Here is a 25,465-nt window from a genome sequence, read left to right as displayed (position 1 = left end):
AACTGGGAGAATCTTGCCAGAAGTGACCCATTATTCTATGGCCATCAGGAGGTTTGACGCATATATTTTAGACTCTACATCGATTAAAGCAATTAACCTATAATTCGCCGATCTAATGCGAGCTTTGAATATCGGATGTAGGATGCTGCCTCTCAAGGATGCTGGTATGCTATTTGTTTGAAAAGCATAGCTAAACAGTGGAGTGAGAAATTTTTCTCAAAATTATGTATCTTGTTTGAAAAGTACATTTGGCAAGCCGTTTGGGCATGGGGCTCCACTAGATCTTAGTATTTTTATGATCGTTTGAACCTGGTTGATTCGAATCCAATTTCCTTCAAGCGCATTTTCTGAACAATTGTTTTTTTGGTGATACTGAATGATGTGGTTTGTGATCATAACTTGATGTATAGTTTTATCCATTTCATTTTGAGCTAGATGGACTATCCAGTCTGCCTCTAGAATGTTTGCGTTGTGTTGGCGGAAGGATCCATTTGCTATGTTGTTTATTTCTGCCCAAAATTTCTTATTTTTTTTATTTGATTTACTTGTTTCCAGTAATTTTAACCAAATTTCAGTTTGGTGTGTTTTCTTTGCCATCCACACCTCTTTTTTGTATGTTAGCCTCAATTGGTGGATTTGCTGTTTTGCACCTTCGCTAATGCTCTGGACATTGCCACATAGGTTTCTTATTTCCCGTTTTAATGGCATTTTTTTACCTACTAATTAGCTAAGGAACTCTGATGTTGTTGTCCTGGGTTTGCTTCCGTTATAGTTGATCTTTGATGGAAATTTGGAAATGGGCAACATAGTCATATTTTCCCAATTAGCCAACTGCTGTTCCAAACTTTGTTCTTCTCTAGTTGCCGGTAGATTTTTTTTAAGTAATTCATTATTTCACTGGCATTTTTGCCATTCCACCCGAGTATTTTTAAGTTGTATGGACTGGGGATTTCCGACAGATCGTTTCTTTCAGCTGCTTTTGAGATATTAATGCTAAAAACAATTGACTGCAGACTATGATCACTCTCTAGTCTGTGGGTGATTTGATAACTAGAGATCATTTGCAGTAGCTCAATGTCCACTATTGTGTAATCTAGAACAGAGTGTGCTTGCTTGACTATTCTGTTTGGTGCCGCCGGTTGGTCTTGGGGAAGGCATCCATTTAAAGTTATCATCCCTATTTCAGCAAATATTGAAGCACATGATTGGCCGTGGTGATCTTTTTTGCGGTAATTTGTAACCACAAGGGGGATTATTTTCCCTTTGAATTAATTTCGTTGTTTGTTTTGTGTTTGGTCTACTTGCAATAGAAACATGTTAAAATCACCTGACATTACAGTTCCCGCTTGTGGAAAGGTGGATTGCAATGATTTGAGTAATGCTTTGAGAGTCGCGATTTTCTCATGTTTTGCCTTTGATGCTGGATGAATATAAACATCACATATTAATAATGACTTTTCCCTGTAATTGTGTGGCAGGCCTTTGATGCAATCTTGTGGTACTAACATTTTTAAACATTGAATCCAAGTTTGTCCCAGCCCGATCGATTCATAAGACCATGGTATGCTTGTACTTAAGTAGGTTGATAAACCACCAGATGCTATTTCTCCCTCTCTCTTCATATATATATATATATATATCTATATATATATATATATATATAGCATTTATTCAATATTGCAGGCTGCATACACGCAACTACCTGACGCGTTTCGGCGGAAATGCCTTAATCATAGGGAAACTCGACTCCACAAAACACAGGTGTTTATAAATTCATAGCCACTTGACATGTAGTCAATACTACAGTTCCCATAATGCTCTGTATACGGCAGTGCTGTACGCATCATACCCAATGGTGTTTATATATATATATAGTTTTGCATGTATGTGTGTGTGTATATATATGTGTGTGTGTGTATGTGTGTATATATATATGTGTGTGTATATACACATACAGAAATATATCAGATATATAATTCTAACTTCCCGTGCACTCTGTCTCTCTTTTCTCTCTCTCTCTCTCTCTCTCTATATATATATATATATTCACTGAAAAAACCATAGGTTTCACACATGTTATAGTTAGCGGAAATTTTACTGATAAAATACCAATGAAATTCCCCCGTTATAGTTAGTGCAGGCAACTATAACTCACGCGACCGCAATCCTCTGCTGATGCTAATACTGTATTTAGACACTTATTTGCCCATGTCTTCTTCCATACATTTTTAGCTATACATATATTACAAATATTTTTTTTTCATAAAGACACATATGTCATCAGCAGAAGATTGCGGTCGCGTGAGTTATAGTTGCCTGCACTAACTATAACGGGGGAATTTCATTGGTTTTTTATCAGTAAAATTTCCGCTAACTATAACATGTGTGAAACCTATGGTTTTTTCAGTGAATTTGCAAGGTTTTTTAAATGCTAATTCCTAACTATAACGTGTGTGAAACCTATGGTTTTTTCAGTGAATTTGTAAGTTTTTTTAAATGCTAAGTTACTTTACGCCATTCGTGGCGTGCGCGCCCACTTAACGCAGTTCGTTCCGTGCGCGCACGGTGCGCTTCGCGCACCGCGCGCCCACTTTACGCAGTTAGTGCCGTGCACGCACGGTGGGCACGCGGTGCGCTATGCGCACCGCATGCCCACGTTACGCTAGATGGGCCATGTACGCACGATGCGCTTCGCGCACCGTGCGCACATGGAGGACATATGATGCACTTCGTTTTGAAAGGTAATATTTTAATTTTTCGTATATGTTATAAGCCATGCACAAATGGTGCCCTTCGGGCACCATTTGCACACGGGGTGGAGAGAGTGTGGATAATTTTTTTTTTATTATTATTTTTTTAAATATTTTAGTTTAACTCATCTTTAATAAGCCATGCACAATTGGTGCACTTCGGGCACCAATTGCACACGGGGTGGGGAGAGTGTGGATAATTTTTTTTTTTTTATAATTTTTTACCGTACGCGTACGGTAAGCGTAATCGGCGAAATTAGCGAAAAAATAAAAATTCCGTTTTTGGCCTTGGGGGATCTTTGGGGACTCCCTCAACATTGCTATGTGTGTGGGAGCTGTCTAAACAGCCCCTTTACATGTTTTTGTGCTTTAGATTTTAAACATCACTCTCAGTGCGAGAGAGAAAATGGCGGCCGCCGCTTCCTGGTTTCGGCCGATTCGAATGTTTACTAAGATCTAAGAGCCAATCAGAATCGCGCTCGCGCACGCCACCGTACGCGTACGGTAAGCGTACCGTAAGCGCACCGTAAGCTGGCTCAGAAATATATATTGATTTAAAGGCTATTTTCTCAGAATCTACTGAACAGATTTACACCAAACCTACAAAAGGCACTTCCTTGACCTGAGGACTACCTCTCTGCCAAATTTCTAGTAATTCTGTTCAGCCGTTCGGGCTGTAGCCCTGTCTAAAGGTCCTATGGAAAAATGCATGGGAAAAACGCGTTTTGGGACCCCCCTTTTATCTCAGCCCCCGCTTGACGAATCCCCCCGAGACTTTCAGGGAAGGAGCGGAGCGTAGCGCCCCACCTATTTTGAAAAATTCGCGAGGATTCGTCGACCGACGCCAAAGTTATTCAAAATAGATTGTTGCGGATTTCCTATGGAAACGTGGTCCTAACTATAACTACCTACTGGCGACCGCCAGTAGGTAATATATATATATATATATATATATATATATATATATATATATATATATATATATATATATATATATATATATATATATATAGAGGGATGCATATGTTACATATTGATATAATATAGAGAGACGGCGAGAGAGTTCCCTCTTTTTCTTGTACCTCCCACCCCTGTCGTTGACTCACCTTCTCCACCCGTCCTTCTTTATCCTCAGTGGAGAATCCGGTGCCGGGAAGACGGTGAACACCAAGCGGGTCATCCAGTACTTTGCTGTGATTGCGGCCATTGGCGACTATAAGAAGAAGGAAAGCGGCAAGGTTTGTGCACCTGGGAGGCCACTGAGAGGCTCTTCGTGTACCCATACCCCCGCCCACCCCTTCCCACCAACAGTTTAATCCATTTCGCACCAATGATTTTCTTGCAGAAGACTTTCGCTACCAAACCATTTCCATACCAATTCCCCCGTCAGACCAAACCATTTCTGCAGCCAAACCTCCCTCAAGCAACCAATTCCCCGCCCAGCTCTGCGCACCGTTGCATAACAGGCATGGACGTCATCATTTCAGGGACATTCATACTAAATGTGCCCTATCTTTTCCCACTGTGGCTCCCAATGAACAAAGTAGTATTTTCACAAGGGGTGGTTTCATAGTGGTTAGAGTCAACATTTACATTTATAGGTGTTTGAATAAAATTCTGAACTCCCATCTCACAACTTCGGGAAACACTTGGTAAACAGCTGCATGAGAAACTGGAAGCCCCGAAAAAGACAAACGCTGCTTGGTGTATAGTTATCAGAGCAATATGTAAGAATATTATAGGGGCTCACAAAAGTCAAGGCATTTTACACGAACCAACATCAGATGCAAAGGGTTGATGCTCACTCTTTTGATGTAAGGACGACCTCTCCCAGCAGACCACACTCTTAATGCTTCATTTCAGCCAGTAGTTGCTGGTAGGGATCAACTGGTACTCCTTTTTCATCATCTGCCAACTCACACGGTGCCACTGTGTGACACACGATATTGGCTCCCATCACACGGTCTCCTGGTGAGGAGGGAAAACGAGCTGTAAACCTCTGTAAATAGTGGTTTTTCCATCTTGTTTCACGAGGCTTTGAACTGCCAACATCCATTTAGGGGTGTGAAAACACCCCAGGAAATTGGCACCAGCGTTAGCAAGCTTTTGGTTTTTTTGGAGGTGGGGGTTTGGGTGCAGGATGGGGTTCAAGAGTGCCTCGTAGGCAATACCGTAGTGTGAATTGCCAGCGCCCGGGGCAAGGCTAGTATTGTGCCCCCTAACCCGTGGAACGTTGGCACCTTGTGATATTCAGTTCATGGTAACTGTTAGAAATGGGGGTCTCTAGTTGGCAATGGCTGGCCACTGTCCAAGTAGGGACCCTTCTTCCTAAGTCAGAGTAAGCAACATACACCCTTTGATAACCCCTGCTCAACCCTGTGGTAACGTAGCACGAGCAGCTAGGCTTATCTCAGAGGCAGTGTGTGAAGCATTTATGACCATACACAGTAATATAATGAGGAACACTACAAATGGACACCACTCAAGTAGTTATAAAAAATAGGTATGTTTATATAGACTTAATCACAAGACCAATAACAGTAAAAATCCACAATACTAGAAAAATATAGTTACTTTAAAAATGCTGCAAAAATAGTTCAAGATGCACAAAATGATGTTCAGTTCAATGCAGTGGTCTCTGCGACCCTTTTACTCACAAAGTATCTGGATTCTGTAGCAAAGCAACAAAAATGTTGCTACGGAGTTGTAGCGATAAATTTCCTCACGCTAACCAGCGATACGTTGAATCCTTACCGCAAGGGAGGATGATGCACTGGGTTGTGGGCAGGAGAAAGCGACAAACTTCTTCACGCTAAGCCGGTGATGCGATAAAATCCTTGCCGCTAAGGGAGGATGATGCACCGAGCCTGTTGCGTGTGCGATCTTGCTGCGATGAAAGAAAATGGCGCTCCGCGAGGGAGCGACGATCCTGATGCGATGCGGGGAAAATGGCGAACGCTCGGCGTCCGCGCTGTGATGAGCTTGATGCGATGATTTGGGGTTAGCGAGCACTTTGGGGCCCGCTAACAAGCAATGCGACAATCTTCGGGATAGCGGGCGTTTTCAGGCCCGCAGACAGGTGCTGCGACGATCTTCGGGATAGCGGGCATTTTCAGGCCCGCTGACGGGTGATGCGATAATCTTCGGGGTTAGCGAGCGCTCGGCGACAGCAGAGCGACGATTTTTCTCACGCTCACCAGCTGCAGCGGCTCGCTAATGGGGGTTAGCAACGATTTTCAGCACTCTCTTCTCAGCAGTAGAACTAGAGGCCCTGGAACTCACGGGAGCCTCACCTGCAGATAGAAATCCTCGCTGGGAGGAAACAGGAGGCTGGTGGTGGAGTCTGATGTGGGTGAGACTCCTGCAGGAGGCTAGCTCTCTTCTAGCTCTTGGGTGATTGCTGCAGCCACAAAATAAAAGTTCCTTCAAAGTCCTTTTCCTCTTCTTCCAAGTCCAGTAGTAACCACTGCAGGCCAGTCCATGAAACAGCACACAAGCACAAGGACAGTCCTTCTCCTGCAGATTCCTGTCGTTACACGGACAGAGGTTCTTCTTGTTGTCCAGGAGCAATACAAATTGTAGGGGTTTGGGCACACATATTTATACCCCCAAAGTCTTTGTTCTTAGGGGTCCCAAGCCTCTGAACCGAGCCAGAACCAGTTCTGCCCAGCCCTGGAGCACTTTGTTTACCAGGCTGCATCCTTCCTTTCAGAAAGAGGGGGTCTGCCCTCAGACGCACAGTGGGAGGTGGAGCCAGCATTCACCTTGCCAGGCACAGCCCTATTCAAGTGCAGGAGCTACCCCTCCCCTCACTCCAAGGCGGATCTCTCTATTCAACCCAGGTCTGACTCAGCGTGCCCTGTCCCTCCAAAACCGCCAATACACATAATAGCAGAGCAAACTGGAAGGCTTAGGCAAGAAAGTACCTATACTCTAAAAGTGGTAGTTTCAAACACAGAATACAAAAATAACCTTCACTAAAAGATGTATTTTAATATTCTGAGCTCAGACATACTAAATTCGTTTTTCTACCATGTTCTGTGGGTCAGTTAGGACTATAGAATGTAATAACCCAGACCTCCCATTCTGGCCTATGGAGAACAGGTAGCCTTGCAGTAGTGAAAAACGAAATTGGGTATAATTCACTACTAGGACATGCTACACACATCAGAGCATGTCCTACCTTACACATACAATGCACCCTAACATAAGGGTGGCTTACAGGATGCCAAGGGAAGGTTCAGGGGCTGGGAAGAGGGTGCACTTCACAGCCAAGATGGCAGTTCTGGACTGCACGCAGACACTGCAGTGGCAGGTCTGAGACACACTTTACAGGCTGCTTCTGTGGGTGGCACAAACCAGTGCTGCAGGCCCACCAGCAGCAGAGGGGTTTACCAGCCCTGGGCACACACGGGCCATGCTACTAGGGACTAACAGGTAAACCAAATAAGCCAATCATGGATGTACCAATTCACATGTCATCTTTACAAAGGGAGCATTCGCGCTGTGGCACTGAATGGCAGTGGCACAGCGCCCAAAGCATCTATAACCAGTAAAAACAGAGGAGACACAGCGAAACATGGAAGGGAGACTCACGCCAATGGTGCCAAGTCTAACAGTAACCATGTTCAGATTAACCAGTGCCGTGTACAAGTGGCAGCAAAACAAGTGACGTGTAAGGGTTCACACATACCCGTACCATGAGCGTAGCTCTGCCCATCACCCTAAGACGCCCTCTGCCCTTCCTTAGAGTTGCCTTCGGCCACTACCCTCTTGGGCTGTGGTCCTCAGTGTCCTCCTGTGTCCCGGGACTGCTAGGGAGATTGGCCGTAACTCAGCTGTCAGCTGCGTCACTCCTCTCTTCCTCTGTTCTGGTTTTCATCAGTAAAGACACCACCTCGTTCTGGATATCACCAACCCAGGATTCCTCCTCTCCTGCAGCAATCCATCCTGTCGGTCTCTCTCTCCCCGTCTCACGCGCTTCCTCTTTCTCCTGCAGCGGCGCCCTGTGGCTGACGTCATCACGACCAACTGGTATGCTGCTGAAGATGTCCGTGGGGCACACCATAGCAGCCATCTTGGAATTCTCAGGCGTGTCACCCTCTCTATTACACACTTCCTGGTGCAAAATTTTGGAAGGAAAAAAAAGTAGTACAAAGTTTTTTTCTTTAAAAATGTTGCACCCCTAAGAATTTAGCGCTCGGGGCAACTGCCCCTGTGGCCCCACACACACTACGCCACTGGTCATAGGTACTTCTCGGCACTAGGCTCCGCCCCCTTCAAGGCCCCGACTCCTCCTCACACGGTGAGATTGTTCTTCAAGTTGGCAGGTATGTATCAAGGTAAAAAAATAGAAAATCAGTGGGCTATGTGGGTGTGTTAATGCTAGGGTTTGGGGATGAGCCCCGCAAACAGATACTGTTTCTTATAGAGTACACGAAACATGGATGAGTGTGACGTGAAGGGACTCACTCCCCACCATCACGAGTTTTTACACAGTGTCCTACACGGTCTCAGGAAGGATGGAGATAACATTGCACACTTATCGCCCTCACAGCCCTTGCCGCTGCCCTGGTGCCTGACCAGCTCACACACCAACAAAGAATGTCCCCTAGCTACACACAGTGTCCGTACAGACTGGACAAGCAGGTTAGGTACAGCACAAAGCCAACAGTTAGCAAGTTCATGTGAGAGGACAACGCATTTGTGTCTCAGAGGCTCTTTGGAAGGCGGTGGACTCAGATACGCAAAATAAATTAGAGAACACTCTGGGGAGCAGGCATGTTGGGCCCCGATAGAGTTCCACCACCCTACCAACCGCTTACCTATACTACACCCGCCCAGTTTAACCTTATTAACAGAGGCACTACAGTACCCCAACCCCTTCCGTCCTCGTCCCTCGTCACAGCCGTACCCAGCTCAGAGCTGCTCTCTTCAGTTCTCTCAAACCAACCCCTTCAACAGATGAGCATACACCGATCTGGCTTCCAGTGCACCAAACTCCCAACCCACTAAAAGTCAGTAGCTAGAGATGAGTGAAGTATTTGGCCGATTTGGGGGAAATAAGTGAAATCTCCTGTTTTTAAACTTGCGGAGTAGAATAGGGTTGCTATGCTCCACCAAGTGTGGGGGGGAAACCCAGCACAGATCCTTTCAGGTGCCCTGTGAGGGATGGGGCAATGTATTTACATTATTAGGATAATTGAATGAATGTAAATACATTGCCAGGACTCCTAGCAGTACTCAAGAAGGCAAGCATCTCAGAAGGGAGGCCCATGTGCAGTGCCGCCTGTAGGGTCCTCCTGGTGCCCTGGCAGGCAGGTGCCACACAGGCTTCAGGGGCCCTGCGCTGTAGTCAACTTACCACAGTGACCTTTAAGGTTATTACCATCCAACCTCTTCCCAACTCTGCCATCTCCCTAACAACCTGTGCCCTAGGTATCCTTCTCACATCCTGACCCCCACTGAAAATCCAGTTATCTCCTCACTTTACACTCTCGATAGAACTTTTATTTCCCCCTCAACCCTGTCATCCCATTATACAGGCCATGCTCTCACCAACCAAACCCCTCTCCAGTCTGTCATTCACTCATCAGTTCATCTCTTGTCCAACGCATTCTCTTACCTACTAAACCTCTCTCCAGCCTGTCATTCACTCATCAGTTCATCTCTCGTCCAACTCATTCCCACACCAGGGGCGGCTCTAGGCTCATGGTGGCCCTGTGCAGGGAGCGTAGGTAGGGGGCCCCGGAAGAGGGGGTCCGGGGCGGGGCGGAAGCCGGAGGCCGCCAAATCCCTGCCAGGGGCCGCCACAAATATGTATTGTATCCAATTCCTCGTGGTCAGGCGGCCCCTGGGGTTTGGTGGCCCTGTGCAGGTGCACAGCTTGCACATGCCTAAGGCCGCCCCTGCCCACACAAATCAAACCCCTCTCCAGCCTGTCATTTACTCATCAGTTCATCTCATTATACAACTCCTTCTCTCACATACCAAACATCTGTCCAGAATGCTGTTTACTCATCAGTTCATCTCTCATCCAACTCATTCTCTCACCAATCAAACCTCTGTCCAGCTTGTCATTCGCTCATCAGTTCATCTCTCATCTAATTCATTGTCCCACCTAACAACCCCGTCTCCAGCCTGTCATTCACTCATCAGTTCATCTCATTATACAACTCCTGCTTTCACCTACCAAACCTCTCTCCAGCCTGTCATTCACTCATCAGTTCATCTCTTTTCCAACTCATTCTCTCACCTACCAACCTCTGTCCAGCCCGCCATTCACTCATCACTTCATCTCATTATACAACTCATTCTCTCACTTTCCAAACTTCCCTCCAGCTTGTCCCTTTCTCATTCAGTTGCCTTTCTCATCTACATCTCACCACCTAACCCTTTTTTCACCTACCCCATTTTGGATCTCACCTCTTTCGATCCCATTCCACCACCTCACAGCCCCTTCCTCCAGACCTGCTCCTCCCTCACCCTCGCGATTGATCGGCTCGTGTCTCTTCTGCCTCTTCAGGGTACCCTGGAGGATCAAATCATCCAAGCTAACCCTGCCTTAGAAGCTTTCGGGAACGCCAAAACCCTCCGGAATGATAACTCCTCTCGATTTGTGAGTATCTCCGCAGCCGGTGCACTCTGTGAATGAGACAGTCGCTGTTGTGGTGATGAAAGGGAGAGAGGGTGTGTGTGTGCAGGAGAACCGCGCGGTTAGTGATGTTAAACAGTGTTTTGTATTAAAACTTCTTGAAATGACATTGAATACCCAAGTTCCATTTTATTTGCTTGCTCTCACCTTATTTATTTTTCTCACCATCTTTCCCCAAACTCCCTCTTTTTTTCACTCTTTCTGCCTCACTTTCCCTCCTCATCTCTTCCTCCCCGAATCTTTCCCCATGTTTCCTTGTTTCTATGTCCCTGTCTACAACTTTCTCGTCCGTCTCTTTCTCCCTGTATGCCCCACCACGGCTCGTTCTTGCCTCTCCACCCCCTCTTTCTGACTTCCTGTCTCACTTCTTTATCACCCAACTATTTCCACATTCAGGGCAAGTTCATCCGCATCCATTTTGGAGCAACTGGAAAGTTGGCGTCAGCGGACATCGAGACCTGTGAGTCATAGAGTGTGAATGGGGTGAGGGCAGAGGGACATAGGCCTGGGGGGGGTGTGACGCATGCCCTATATAGAGAATCTCAAACACTTTCACCAGGCACGCACTATCTTTCACTCACTCACTCACTTGTTCTCTCTCTCGATTTCTTTCATACACACACACACGCATGGCGGTGAATTTTAAACACCCTGCTATCCGGTGGTGATCGCGCGCCCTCCTTCCGTCTAGAGCCTTGTCTGGCCTTGGGGCGTGCTGATAGTTACTTCTGTTCTTCCTTCTCAGATCTCCTAGAGAAGTCTCGCTGCATTTTTCAGCTGAAGTCCGAGCGGAACTACCACATTTTCTACCAGATCCTCTCGAATAAGAAGCCCGAGCTGCTGGGTAACCACATGTTTTGATTCTGCCCCCATTCCAGGACCCTCCCCTGATCCCCCAAGATCTAATGGTGTCACAGCTCTTCCACCGCTGGCCCTCCCATGCTTCAGAAGTATGTGAATGAAAAATGTGCTTTGAATCATTAAGCGTCTCGTTAAAGCAACCACTTTTGTCTGATTACTTTCGAACTCTGTTGACCAGAAATGATCACTTTTTCCTCTACTGGGTTACATGATGGGATTACTCTTACTTGTAATAGATCCCCAAAGAGCATTTCTCCCCGCAGTAACACATAGGCATGACACCTACTCTGTTATGCGGCCTACTTTTTTGCTGACATCTCTTCTCTTCCTTCAGACATAATGCTCGTCACCAATAACCCCTACGACTACGCCTACATCTCGCAGGGCGAAACCACGGTGGCTTCTATCGACGACGCGGAGGAGCTGCTGGCCACTGATGTAAGTGTCTTCTGGGGTGCTGAGATAGTGGTAGAGTCCTGACTCCCGAGGAGAGAGCCAGGGGATGGCCAGAGAGGGGAGAGCCTCTGGGGGTCGACAGGTGGCCTATGAGAGGGGAGGGTCTGGAGGGAGGTGGTGTGCTCCGAGTAGGGAAGGACTCGGGCCTGAGCAGTGTGGATGTTGTTAGTAGGGGCAGGTCCTGGATGGCTGGCAAGGTCCAGGCCCAGAGGCCCTTCTCATGAGGAAGAGCTGGGGCATGGGGATAACACAGAACAAAGGAAGAGGGGAGAAGTAGAACAGCTCTGTGGGGCGGAGGACCCAGGATTTTGAGAGAGGAGAGAACCGGACTCACATCTGAGCTTAGACCCAAGCTGTCAGTGGAGCATAGACCCCGGCCCCATCGGAAGGGAGCGCTGGGCCAGAAGCAGAGAGAGGTGTCCAGGCCGAAGGGGCGGGACCATCGACAAACACTGGCAGCAGGGTGGAGTTGTAGGAAAGACAGGAGCAGTACACGGACCCACAAAGTACTGTACACACGGGAACAACGATTTCAGGTTCAGCGTTGTCTAGTGGTGTCTTTATGTTATTTACATACTTAACTGGCATCAGGCAAACAACTCACAAAGTATGTACTCAATGTAAAGAGTCAGTGACAATAATCGCCTAAGAAATATGTGTAAGACGCTTATTTTTGTATCAACAAACGAGCTCATGGCTGCCCAGTGCACCTGTTTGTGTATGATTGATGATGGGTTGTTAACCAATAGCATGCTGCATTGTTAGCGCTGGTGTAAAATAACAGCGCCTGGAGCGCCCGTAGCTTCCAAGCCAGGACCGGCCGGAAGCGTCACTCTGGTTATGGCACCCCTTAGAGCCCAGTGCGCACGGCCGGGGTATCAGATGCAGGCAGATACGGGCAGCTGGCTTCCGTGCCCTTTATATCAGCGCGCGCGGAGTGTGCCAGGCGCCCTTGGAGCTGTTTTTGGATCTGAGTAGAAGTGCAAAATTATGTCAGGAATGTGGCCCTGGCTGCACGTGTTCATGGGCAGGCGACGCGCTTCCGGAATTCAAGTTCTGCAGCCATGGTTGGGATAAGGTGTCTCTGCCTGCGGGGGTGTGACACCCCTTTCCCTTAAGGCAGAGGTCTTCAAACTTTTGGATACCGAGACCCCCCTGTCAACATTTTGAGGCGTAAGGACCCCCTCCTGACAAAAATGTCTAAACCGGTTGACTAAATTGCGTGGGATGAAAATGTAAATGAGGTTATGTGATGCCGCGTATTTTGGGATAGCATTGCTTCATTATTTTGATATTTGTTACACAAAGTAACGCTGAGGAAAGATTTCACCCAATCAGTACCCATTTATAACCAAAATACAGCAATTATCATCAGAAAGATTTCAAGTCAACCTTTGTGAAGGGCCTTCCACTCTGCAGCAATACGTGCTGCCACATTAGAAGCTCACCTGGCCCTGACCGGAAGAAGCAGGGGTCCCTTAAAACCCTGGCGGTTTTGTGTAGAGTTAAGCCGTTTACCCATGCAGCTTTCCTCTCACCCCCTCCCTTCCATCCCTCTCTCCTAACCCCGGATCCCTCTCTCACTTTGCAGGTCATTTTCTTTCACCCCTTTTTACAACTTCTGAACTCTCCCCATTCAACCTCTCACTTCACCTTTAATCACCTCTTGCCATTCTGTCCTTTCACTGCCCTCATCTCTAACAGTCTCTCACATTTATCTCATGGCCTCTCTGGCCCTGTCACCTCCCGTGCCCCTCAGCACTTCTCATTCACCTCGTCTCTTCATTCAAATTTTTGTCTATTTGTATCTTACACCTCTCCAGTCCCCCCATTCCTCTTTCACATCTCCCCTTTGTTCTAACAGAAGCCCTCACCTTTGGATCACACTCACTTCTTGCGTGTCCACACTTCTCTTCGGCAATTCACATTTCTCCTCATCCCTGACCTCTTCAATCAAATTCTCTCACTCCCTTGCTGTCCTCTCTCATTTTGGGTGCGGATGCAAGTTCAGAATGGTATGAATGAATGTATGATTACTGATGGGCTTGTTTGAGTGAGTTGCATATTGAGTAGTGACGGGGACAGGTGAGTGAAGTGTCACATGTGTGCAGGATGAGTAGTGTACTCGTGTGACTGCAGGTTGAGGTATAGTGTGAGCAGGACAAGTGCATTTTGAGTGCAGAGTGATCACTGTGAGTGCAAGGTGAGCGGGTGAATGGTGCAAGTGCATGGTGATCAGTGTGAGTGCATTGTGATCACTGTGAGTGCAAGGTGAGCGTGACAATAAAGGGCGAGAATGAGGAATGAGTTGTCTGAATGCAGGGTGCATTCCCAGACCCATGAAGTAACTCAGCATGTTATTGACGGGGCGTAGACTTTAAGATCTAAGTTAAACTATTGCGGCATTAATCGGGGATCGAGGGTGAAGGAAATAAATAATGTGCTGATCCTGCAACAAACTTCCAGTCCTATGGTTAGGGTTACCAGCAGATTATTTTGCTGGCCCAGTCGGTACAAAAAAAAGCAGTCACCTAAAGCGGTATTTTCAGCGCTTATCTGTGCATACTTCCCAGGGCCGGCTTTAGTGCTGGTGGTGCCCTGTGCGACAATGTTTGTTGGTGCCCCCCCAATGACCACCCCCACCACGGATTCTCTCACTAGCACCCTTTAACAGTGACCAAGTCTCCATAACCCCACACTCTCAGATGCATTGAATTAGTTATATAGTGCCACTCATACCAGTGTAGGGTGTCCGAGCACTTTGCATCACACACACATTACACAGAGACAATCATAAGTGTGTAAATCAGTGTATAGGAAATGTTACATAAGCCAAAGGACTAAAAGTATAGGAGTCACATGTCATCCATACTGGTAGGCAGTATAGTTCAAGAGTGCTTGGTGTGGAGAAGCACAAACTCAGAGTCGAAAAAGAAACAGCATAGTTGGGAGTTTCCTTTAATAATAAGAATTGATTTCTAGCCAAATTAACCCTTTTTGCAACATTAATCAATGGTCTAATAAGGTATTCTTTGTAGTGTGCATGCTGTTCTAGGATGAAAGTTAATAGCTCACTATTCTATATCAGGACTTTAAGTTATAAATTGCAAGTAACAAAAGGATGTCTCTTTTGAAAGCAGTAACCTGCTGATCTCTTCACATCATACGCACTCTGTAATCTACTTGGTACACGTTCTTTGCAGCAGGCATATTAACCCTCTGCACTAACTTCACCTAAGTCAAAACCTCAACTATACAAAACACTGATCTCTCTCCAGGAAGATAATTAATCACACGAGTTATCTTGACATTTATGTGAGGCCTGGTAATTGCCAGGGAAAGAAACGCTGCAGCAGGTGCTTCAAAAGCACAATAAACTTTCACACACGGCGCCCCCAGGAAGCCAACTTTGTATTCCTTTCCATGAAATGCATTCTCACACTACGGCAGTGAATGTAAAATCCAAATGTAAGGAATAGGCACCGTGGGGACCCAGGGGGTACTGGAACCAGCAAAAAAACCTAAGCCTCTGTAACCAGTTTACAAAGGCATGTTAAAATGCAAATGGTCTTTAAAGACCTGTGAAAAAACACGGGGGTGCCGGAGATAGGAATCCAGACACTGCCCAGCTGAGCCCCCAGCATCTCAAGTTTCACTGCAGCAGCCGGGCTGAGACACAGGACGGGGGAAGTGGGGGGGGGGGGGGGCTGAAGCCCTTGGGCCGGGCAGAAGTGTGACTGGGAAGGCGCGACCCCCTTTGAATCACTCCACGGCCCCCCTGGGGGTCGCGCCCCACAGTTTGAAGACCCCTGCCTTAAGGTATGCAGCTGTGTTCTGCTAATATTGGCTCTGGAGATCTCGATTGTTGTGTCCGCGTCAAGATCACACTTGAAACGGGGACTTGGACACACGTGCGTAGGGGTGAAGCATACAGTAGATTTTGACTCCGACGTGTCAGGGCTATGTGTGTGTGTGCCTGTCTATCTGTCTCAGTAGAACACGCATGTGTGTGTGAGAGAGAGAGTGAGTGCGCGTTGCCAGAGCTGTGTGTGTCTGTCTCAGTAGAACGGAAGTTCGGTGGCCTGACATTGGCCTTTGTGTGTCTGTCTGTCTGTGTGTCTCTGCGGAAGAAGCTCGGTGGCCTGACATTGTCCTGTGTCTGTCTGTCTGTGTGTCTCAGTGGAAGAAGCTCTGTGGCTTGAGATTGGCCTGTGTGTGTCTGTGCGTCTCAGCGGAAGAAGCTCGGTGGCTTGACAGAGCTGTGTCTCCTAGTCCTGGAAGGTCAGGTTCGCTGTGAGTCTCATTGAGGTACTTTGGCAGAGCAGCGTGTGTGTGCCTGGTGCTCAAGTTACTTAATGCTGTGGGCGGCACTGGGGTGCACTGTGGGCGTGCACACTGTACTCAGTACAGTGTACACGCACACAGTGCACCTCTGTGCCACCCACGTGTACTGGGAGAGCAGGGGGCCTGCGGTTCTGGCAGTCACGTGTCTGCATCCTAGTTCCGGAATGGCAGGGTGGATGCAAGTCACCGGGAGGGTCACTGTTAGCAGAGCCGGGCGAACCAGCACATGACCAGGGAGGCCGAGCCTGGGCCCTGGCCGGGTGTTAGCCAGAGCTAGAGCAGCTGAGCCAAAACCCATGCGGCGGGTACAGCGTGCAACACATGACATCTAAAATATGGTGAAGACTCTTCAAAATCCCAAAAATATTTATTTAACACGCAAAAGCATTTCACTTCCGGGCTTTACATTGAATCACCGCTCTGAGTGACATTTATTAGAAATGATGGTTTCTAAACATGAGCTTAGAAACATGTATGCTCCTTCGCCACCGCCCTGACGACGGTGCCATCACTCAACCAAGAAGAAAGTCAGTGTCCTGCTTATCCTGTGTGAGACTTAGATTCTTAGTACGGATGGACCAACATTGAGGCTGCCCGCGGCACTCGGAGGGGGTCCCCATAGGAGGGCGGCCACCTTAGAGCCACAAGAGGGCACAACCCGACAGGCTAGTGTTGGGACCCACTGGACGTCATTTCCGGTACGCTAGTGGGCAGGGTGGCAGATATATAGACCTCCCCCGCCCATCTGGCGGTCCTTTTGCACGCCGGGACTTTACGCAGGTTGGCATACCTCAAAGGTGTCTCTGTGGGTGTGATGGGTCTGTGGGTCTTACTGGCAGAAATAGCCATTCTCATTTTGCACACTGTCTGTGTCGTGTGCTCTCTGGCGTACAAATTTCAAGCTGCAATCATTAGTGTCAGCATCTGCTCACATTGACACTTTATACAAACTGGATCCCCTAGGAAGTACAATGCTGGAAACACAGACTTTGCTACGTTTGGCTGTGAAAATCCCCAAGCTACAGTGCATCAGGTTGTTGATAGGTGTATCTGATAGAGACATCTAGCCACAGATTCCTTAACTTAGAATTATCCCCAGGCATCAGACTGGATCTAGAATTGTTTTTGCAGCAGCATCTCTGCGTGCTGGGGGAAGGCGCCACATGACCCCGCCCTGACGCCGTCCACGGACGTGACGTCAGCGAGGTCATATAAGTCCCTTCCGGTGCGCTGACGTCAGTTTCCTTCTTTTCCGCGTACAACACGGATCCGGAATAAGCGGTTCCTCTGCCCTGTTTTTAGGCCCCTTTTGACGCTTTGCATCTGGAACAGTGTGCGATGCCTTCGGGCTTTAAGACGTGTGCCTCCTGTTCGCGGCAAATGTCCGCGACGGACCCACACCGTATCTGCATGTGGTGTCTCGGCAAACACCACGACTCAACGGATTACGATGCCTGCCAACAACTCAAGCCGCAGTCCCGGTGGGAGCGGCGGATGAAGCTACTTTTGGCTCACCTGTCCCAGCCGGAGTCGTCACGGCCCCCGGCCTCCTCTTCGGCAGCAGGTCCCGGTGGCAGTGGGTTCCATTTGTGGCGTCGGTCGCCCTTTCCTGGTAAGTCCTGGTGCCTGTCATCGAGGTCCTCGACCTCCCTTCCTCCTGTTCTAGGGGGCACTAGTTCCCAGACTTCTCTGCACGTGCGCCCCCGAGAGTCTGCCCTCCCCTATCTGCCTTTTCCTGGTGCGGGGGTGACTCGGACCCAGATGGCAGCTTATTCCGCAGCCCTGCAGGTCTCCCTTGGGTCCCCTCTTCTCCCTGGGGTGTTCTCGGACCCCCCGCTGCATGCGGGGTCTCTGGGTGGACTCGCCGGTGGGTTCGCCCCCGGCCCGTGCTTCTAGGGATGATGGAAGTATGGCGTCGTCAGGGCGTGGCCCGGCTGGGTGCCCCTCTTCGGCCCATAGCACCCCTAATGCGCCACATAGTCCTGTGGGGCTCCCTGCGATGTCGTAGGTGGTTGCTGGTACTCGCAGCTCGTCTCTGAGTCCCCCTCGGCCCTCCGGAAAGGCAGCTGTCTTTTCGGAGGCTGAGCCGGCGCCAGTGCAGCGCCGTAGACTTGTCTCCCTGGCTCCAGCTCTGTTCCTTACTTCAGAGTCGGAGCCTGTTGTGGTTGAGGCCGAGTCGGCGCCGGTCCGGCTCCGTAGACTTGCCTCCCCGACTCCGTTCCTTACTTCGGAACCGGAGCCTGTTGTGGTTGAGGCCGAGTCGGCACCGGACGAGGCCGAGTCGGCTCCGGCCGAGGACGCCCTTGCGCCGCCTCGATGCCAGATCATCGACTCCTCTCCAGAGGCCTCCGGAGGAAGTTTGGCATCACCCGACGTCTGTCGATGCCAGATCCGTCCTTGCCTCTTTCCCCCTTGAACTTTGTGGCTCCGGTGGACTCTCCGCCTCCTCAAGAGCCCCTTCAGGACCATCATTTGTCCATGGGGCTTCCTCCCTTTGGACATTGGTCTGCTCCTCCTTTCATCAGGCAATCCCCTTGGAGTGGGCGGCTCAGCTTACAGCCCTCACCCACAGATGAGTTACTGTCCCCTCCGAGAGCTACCAAGGCTGGTGTTGCATTTATGAGGGTTGTTTCCATGACTGCACGCATTCTGCATATGCAGCCCCCTTCAGTTCCCCTGCCTGTTGACCCCCTGTTGGATGTTCTCCACCACAGCTCAGGGAATGTCGAGCCGCTTCTACCTTTTGAAGCCTCCCTTTATGAGGCCCTTCTGGGGACCTGGCCTCGGCCGGCGTCGGGTAATCAGGTGGCTCGTTCCATCATGCACCGCCACCGCCCTTCCCCGAATGATCCGGTTTGCTTGTTTGTTCATCCAGACGTTCAGGGGCACGTTCAGCAAGCTGCCTTTCCTTCCTTGCCTCCGCTGCTGCTTCTTCCCTCTTGGGAGTCCAGATGGCTTTAGTCGTGGGGCCGTAATATTTTTGCCTCCACTAGCGCGGCTCTTCGCTCCCTCAATACAGTGTGTGTCTTGGCTCGGGCTACTTCTGCCCTTTGGGACTCTCTTCTCTCTTCCACCTCTGAGTTGGCTCGTGTTGACCTCCTCCATCATATCCGTGATGGACGTGATCTGGCAGAATTTACTATCCGGTCGGCCCTGGATACATCTGACTCCTTAGGCCGGGCTATGGCCGGTTCTGTTGCACTACGCCGCCATGCTTGGTTGCGGGATGGCGTCTTCCTGGAGAATATTCGGGAGCGCCTTGTTGACCTGCCTTTTGATGGGGTCCTTTTGTTTAATAACCACGACGACTCGGCGGTTCAGCGCCTCCTTGCGGGCTTTCACCCCCCACCATAGGCCTGTACTTGGCAGGTCTCAGGTCGTCCTATCCTGGGGTGGTTACCCCTCCTTTCTTTTTGCATCTTTCATTCAGCGTCCACAAGTTGGACTGTGTATTTTTGGGCTGACAGTAAGCCGACTGTGGCAGTGTTCCACAGGTTGTTCGTGTCTTGACCTCTGACTGTGGTTTACCCTAAGAGGTGTTCCCCTGTTTTTTCTTAGGGGCGTGATATACCCCAGGTGGGGTACCTGTACGCTATTGTGTAGCTCTGCTCCGCGCCAGGTGGGCGTGGAGGTCCCTTTGGGTCCCCCGTCTCCTGGTGTCCTTATCTTACCGTTTTGGCGTTTTTCCGTGTTGTGCTTTCTGGCACTGCCTCCCACATGCCACAAGTCTCGCCCTGCTTGCGCCTGGTGTGTGTGTCTCATACTCCTCTTCTAGAGTTTTCTTCCTTGTAACTAACTCTTTTCAGTGTGTTTCAACACGCTTCTTCCGAGGCTGCCACCCTGCCACTGGTGCATTAGGCAGGGTCCTGCTATAGCACTCTCAGCTGCGTTGGTCTCGTGGCTTGTCCTTTCTGTATATACCCGCATGTTACTGACCACTGGGTACCCTTTTTATACACCTCCGCCTATCTGGCGAGGTCTGGTCCTGCATGGTGGCATTTTCCTTTGCACGTTTTATAGTACACTTCGGTGCCTTTTCATGCTGCTTAGGCAACAACGGTTTCCATGGTTCCGCTCCTGGGGTTAGCCTCCTCTTCTGGATGCTCTTCTTCTTGGGGGTCTTGTCTGTCCCGTTCATGTACTAAACAGTCCCTCTCTTCTGTGGGGGTGTATTTCTCCTCCCGGTCGGAGGTGGTGGTTCCAGGGATCTGATGTTGTTCTCCACGACTCTGCGTGCACTTATTCACAGTTCCTATAGGCACCTTCGGTGCCTCGGATGACACACCCTTTAGATGTGTCCCTTTTTAGGTCTCAGCCTGACGTAAGCAGCGCATGCGGTTCCTTTTGCCAGGTCAAAATAGCAGTTGTACAACTGCACAGGCAGACTGCAGTGACAGGCCCTGGCCTTGACACATGTTTGAATAGGCTACTTACGTAGGTGGCACAATAAGTGTTGCAGGCCCACTAGCAGCATTTAATTTACAGTCCCTGGGTACATGTAGAACCACATTTTTAGGGACTTGCAAGTAAATACAATTTTCCAATTTTGCCATGTTTAAAGGAAAGAGCGCAAGCACTTTAGCACTGGTTAGCGGTGATAAAGTGCACTGAGCCCTAAGAGCCAACAAAATTGGCTTTTGATGTAATAAAGCAGAATAAAACCAGCATTTAATTTGGAGAAATCTTAGGCCAACAAGGACTTATCCAACCATGTCTCAGCAGTCTATATGTACAATAATGTATCTTAAAAATATTTCACAAGGGAGGCCTGTGGAAGGCTAGTTCTACAGCTCACCATCCTTGAAGAGCATCTCCCCATGAAGTCCCAGTATCATTTTGAATGTTTAACACAGGAGAGAGTTTACAGATGCATATAAGTCCTTTTCAAGTATTCTGAATGTTATGCGAAGCAGATCAGCAGATCCATATGTCCGTTTACTTTGAGGAGTTAATAATTGGCATATCCCACTTCCATTGTATCAGCAGCAAATAGTTACAGACCCCACTAGCCATTTAGCTTAACCGTGAACGTGAAGCATAGGTTATCCTCAAGGGCACGCCACTTTTTGACAATTCACTTCTGTGATGACTTGTAGGTCACTTTGTGAAAGGCATGTGCTTTACATGTGCATCGCATGTGCACAGCCTTTTGAATCTCAAAAGAACCTGGAGGGGAGTACGGAGAGTAATCCCATTTAAATGGATGGATATATGGATGAATGGATGAGCTTTGATGAGGGGACAAAGATGTATGTGAAGGACATTGTAAGAGTTTGGCCAAACAGTTTTATCACAGTATATCTAAGACAAAGCCCTCGCAGGTTCAAAATACAAACAGTGCACCATCATATATTATAATCGCACGGCCTATGCACACATTTGTGCCAAGCAAGGAAAATCCTCCATGTTCATCACACCATCAGTGAGCTCATTATCAGACGTGGGAAGGGCGCGCTGTGCTCATTGAGTTCGCACTGTGAGGGTTTCAAGCTGGGGCCATGCAAAACCCTAGTAGCCACAGACCATCAAACCAACCAATGGTAGAATAGAATAGAATTTATTAAAAACAGCAAAAAACATACACTGAAAGCATATCATTTGAGCAGATTTGCATTCAAAGCAAACTAGCACTTAACGGCCCTCGTTGCATTGCTGTTAGAGGGTGATTTATGCCAGTGTGCTGGTGAAGCACGACTACCAATCACGGCACTCAGCGGAGGGGTGACGGGATAGTGCACTGCCTGGACCCCCCCACCGGGATCCATGTGGCACCGCCCACGCACTGCTGAGGACTCCTTCCTCTATTCTCTTCCTTTCTTATCTCCTCCAAGACGATGTGGCCTAACGGCTAGAGCGCTCGACCTCGAAGCTGGAGAATAGGGCTGAGTCTCGGCAGGGACGCTCAACATCCTGTGATTGTGGGCAAATCACTTCATCTCCGGTGCCTAAAATGAATGTGTCCCTCTCTAACGCAACCAGTGCTCATGTAAAGCGCTCTGACACCTTCGGTTTTAGTTCGCGCTACATAAAATTCCCAAACAAAAAAAATAAAATCTAAGAACCTGTTCGGGACCATGCAGGCCTTATGAGTAACTGACAGTAGTGCAGCAGGTGAAGTGGCACTGAGCAAGGACCAGGGCTGTGAGTGACGTTGGCTGTCCTTTACTACTTAGTCGGAGGCAGGAGTTCTATTTTTAAGACTTGCCTATAGATAGATTTAGCTGTGTCACGCATACAGGGGCTTCTTCTAGCAGCCCTTGTTATTCAATGGTCTGTTCAAGTGCCATTCACATTTTACTTCCCCCACCACAGCATGCATCATGGGGACAGTGGGTCGACTAACTTCAGCCATTGGCTCTCTTCACTAACAGTATTTTGCTTGTGCACTTGGCCCATCTGCCTTAAAAGTAGCTCACTTTGACGGTGGGTGCCTTGGGGTTGTGATTGTTTTTGTCATTTTTATTGCTTTTTATTGTTTTGATGTAGGCAGTCAACACTGGCCACACTGCCAGGAAGGATGCCCCTACAACCTCGGACATTTAAATGACTTATGGTGCTTCTCTATTGTTGACTACTCATCCACAGTGTACCACTTTTTACCACAAAATCTAATAAAATGCCTTGATAAAAAAAGTAACTCACTTCAATGACGCGGTTTTTAGTTCTTGCCTCTCAGATGGCGAAAGCCCCTTTTGGACCATATAAAAACTGACAGAGGACTAAAATCCCGCCCACTGCTTACAATTTGTTGGCTTTATTGTCACTCTCATTTGCTTGCTTCTTATTTTATGGCTTGCCTCCCTCTTTGCGTGTTTGTCCCTCCCCTAGAGCATTGCCTCTTCACTATCCTTTTGATTGGCTAACTTGCATCTTTCACATGTCGGAAACTGCTTTTTACTTGTGCTATAAGAACTTTATGAGAGTGTATGTGTCTTCCAGTCCTCTCTTTTTTGTGCTTCTTCCCCCTGAATACTCACCTCCATACTCTGTGTTGCTCCCCTCCCCCACTTGCTCTATATCTCATGTGCTTCTTTTCCTTCTTTTCCGGTTGATACCTGCCCGACATCAGCCTTTTCGATCCCTTTTGGCCCCACACTGGCTTTTTTAATCTTTATATAATCCGCCCTCCCATCTGTTGCGCTCCATTCCCTGATGGTTCTCCCCAGATGCTCCCACTACACACTTCTTCATTGCTCCCCTACCTCTTAAAACAATTAGTTTTACATCTTTTGGAAGACCTGACCGCTCCAAGTTGTTGAGGTGCCATTCTGTTTTATAAAATGCTTTTGCATAAGTGAATTTTTTTTTTAATTTACTGCTCCAAGTGGCACCTTCCTTTTTCAATTGGTAAATAAAAAATAAATAAAATGGCGCCCTGTCATTTAGTAGGAACACACATGTATCACACGTTAGGCGCCCACTGAATGACGTGGCCACTTGATGTCCTGACACGTATGTGCTCATGCACTTGTTGGGTCATCATGTCTTTTTATTTTCTTTTTTTTCACTGTTGCTCAGCATTGGCAAAGAACATTTTGTATAAAAACCATTGGCAGCTTCACAAATGTGCGGCCTATTGGCTTTGCCAGTGCCTTTTTTTTCCTTCCATTTCTGCTTTATTTTCATGTGTTTTAACATTTATTTTTGGGATGGGTCATTTTTGCTTGTTTTACAAACATATGCCTGGCACCTTCAAAAATTGGCATTTTTAGTATGTATTTATTTTTAATGTAAATTGTTCATGTTTGCAAAAAAACAGGATGCTTGCCCAGGTCAAACCTAATGGCTTTACCAGTGACTGTTTTACTTGAATAATGGCCACTGACATTCTTTCAGTGCCACTCATGTAGGCAGGGCACAAATTCAAGGATCCAAAGGAGATGTGTTTCCCCACGGCTCGATTGGATACAGAGGTTGTTTTCAGGAGCCCTGGTACAGTATTAAAAAGCACTGGCAAAGCCAATAAGTTTCACCTTTACAAATTCTATTGGATTTGTCAATGTTTTGTTAGTCTTGTTCATGCTGCTGTGCAGCATGGCTTAAAGTAAAAAGAAAAAGCCCTGTGATGCGGTCAACACTGGCAGTGTCATAGCACTTTAAAAACAAGCATTAAAAATGCAATAGGTCTCACCTTTGATTAAGTTAAAGCCATTTTCTTTGCTATACAATACCATTAGCAAAGCAAATGGCTTTAACTTAATTAAAGGCGAGACCTATTGCATTTTCAATGCTTGTTTCCTTCGTGTGTCACCCTTATCAGTGTCTGGTGTGCCGGCGGGACAGTTCCTCTTCTGAGGGTCGTCCCGGGTGCTGCGCCCTGCATCTCTGTTTCCCTTTGGGTGCATTCTTCCCCTTGGCCTTCCAGTTGCCTTGTTGGGCAGTCCCGTACTCGTCTTAACAAAATTTTCTTGTGACTGAGTGTTGCACTTGGCGTGTCTTATGTTTCACGCCTGTGCTTCTGGGACTTTGCTCAGTTCCTGCCTCTTGCCCTTCGCCTCCTGGCTGCTGCCTGTCCGGCCTCCCTTGGTAGGCCCGCCGGGTAAGCTCTGATTATGTCACTCCATATTGTCCTTTAGATTTTGGTTGGTGCCAACTTAGCGCACCATTGGGCTCTGGGAGTAGTTCTTCTTCCTTCCTTCATTATGAACTCTCTCTTCCATTCTGGGATATGGGCTAGTGCTGTTATTCCATCCCGTATTCACACAGGTGTGGTCTCGCGCCCTTCGGGTCGTCTTGTGGTGCCTTTGGCTCCCATTGTCTTTTGCTCTTCCGAGCTGCTTGGTCTGCTGATTGGCTGCTCTGCCACAGCTTTCCTTATAGTCCGTCACCCTGTTGCCGGCTCAGTGCTCTCGGGCACTTTTTGTTGTTCTGTTGCAGACCCACCTCCCCCCTTGGGGTATGGCTGTGGTATCTATTCTAAGTTAAGGAATCTGCGGCTAGATGTCTCTATCAGATGTATGAGTTACTTACCTTTGGTAACGATGTATCTGGTAGAGACAATGTCTAGCTGCAGATTCCTTAACGCCCACCCATCCTCCCCGTTCTGCGAGGACCTTTCTAGGTGGGGTTCTCCACCTTGCCTCCTTTCAGTTGGCACTGGTCTCCATCCAGGGTGCTCAAGTTGGTGCGAGCCTCTCAGACTTTGCCTTCTGCAACCGCCTCCGTCTCGGTGGCTTCTCTTCCGGTGGAGCGGTGCTTTTCGCTTCGCTTTCAAAGGGGATTTATTTTTCCCCTTCTCTGTATTCCTCCACTCTGGTCCTTCCAGTGTGGGGTCTTCTCCTATTCTTTCCCTCCCTCCCTCCCTCCCGCCTCCTCCTTCGGTTTAGGGTTTCTTGTCTCCTCTGCAGTCGCCTTCTTTGGGATCTGTTGGGCTGTTTCTAGGCCCTTTGATCTCTACAGT

The 25,465-nt window shown here is 48.2% G+C and overlaps 1 protein-coding gene across 2 annotated transcripts in view; it reads left to right on the top strand.

Moving 5' to 3' along the window:
• The window catches only part of LOC146809618 (myosin-7), a 94,814-nt gene that overhangs the window by 23,865 nt on the left and 45,484 nt on the right, over window positions 1–25,465 (top strand). For both annotated transcript variants that reach the window (XM_085616464.1, XM_085616465.1), the window contains exons 7-11: window positions 3,886–3,988; window positions 10,276–10,368; window positions 10,801–10,864; window positions 11,150–11,248; window positions 11,600–11,703. In XM_085616464.1, the coding sequence (XP_085472590.1) occupies window positions 3,886–3,988; window positions 10,276–10,368; window positions 10,801–10,864; window positions 11,150–11,248; window positions 11,600–11,703 (463 nt within the window). The remainder of the gene's footprint in view (window positions 1–3,885; window positions 3,989–10,275; window positions 10,369–10,800; window positions 10,865–11,149; window positions 11,249–11,599; window positions 11,704–25,465) is intronic.

The sequence above is a fragment of the Triturus cristatus genome, chromosome 7 (genome assembly GCF_964204655.1).
Source record: "Triturus cristatus chromosome 7, aTriCri1.1, whole genome shotgun sequence".
Lineage (NCBI taxonomy): Eukaryota > Metazoa > Chordata > Amphibia > Caudata > Salamandridae > Triturus > Triturus cristatus.
This window is presented reverse-complemented; position numbering and strand designations above follow the sequence as displayed.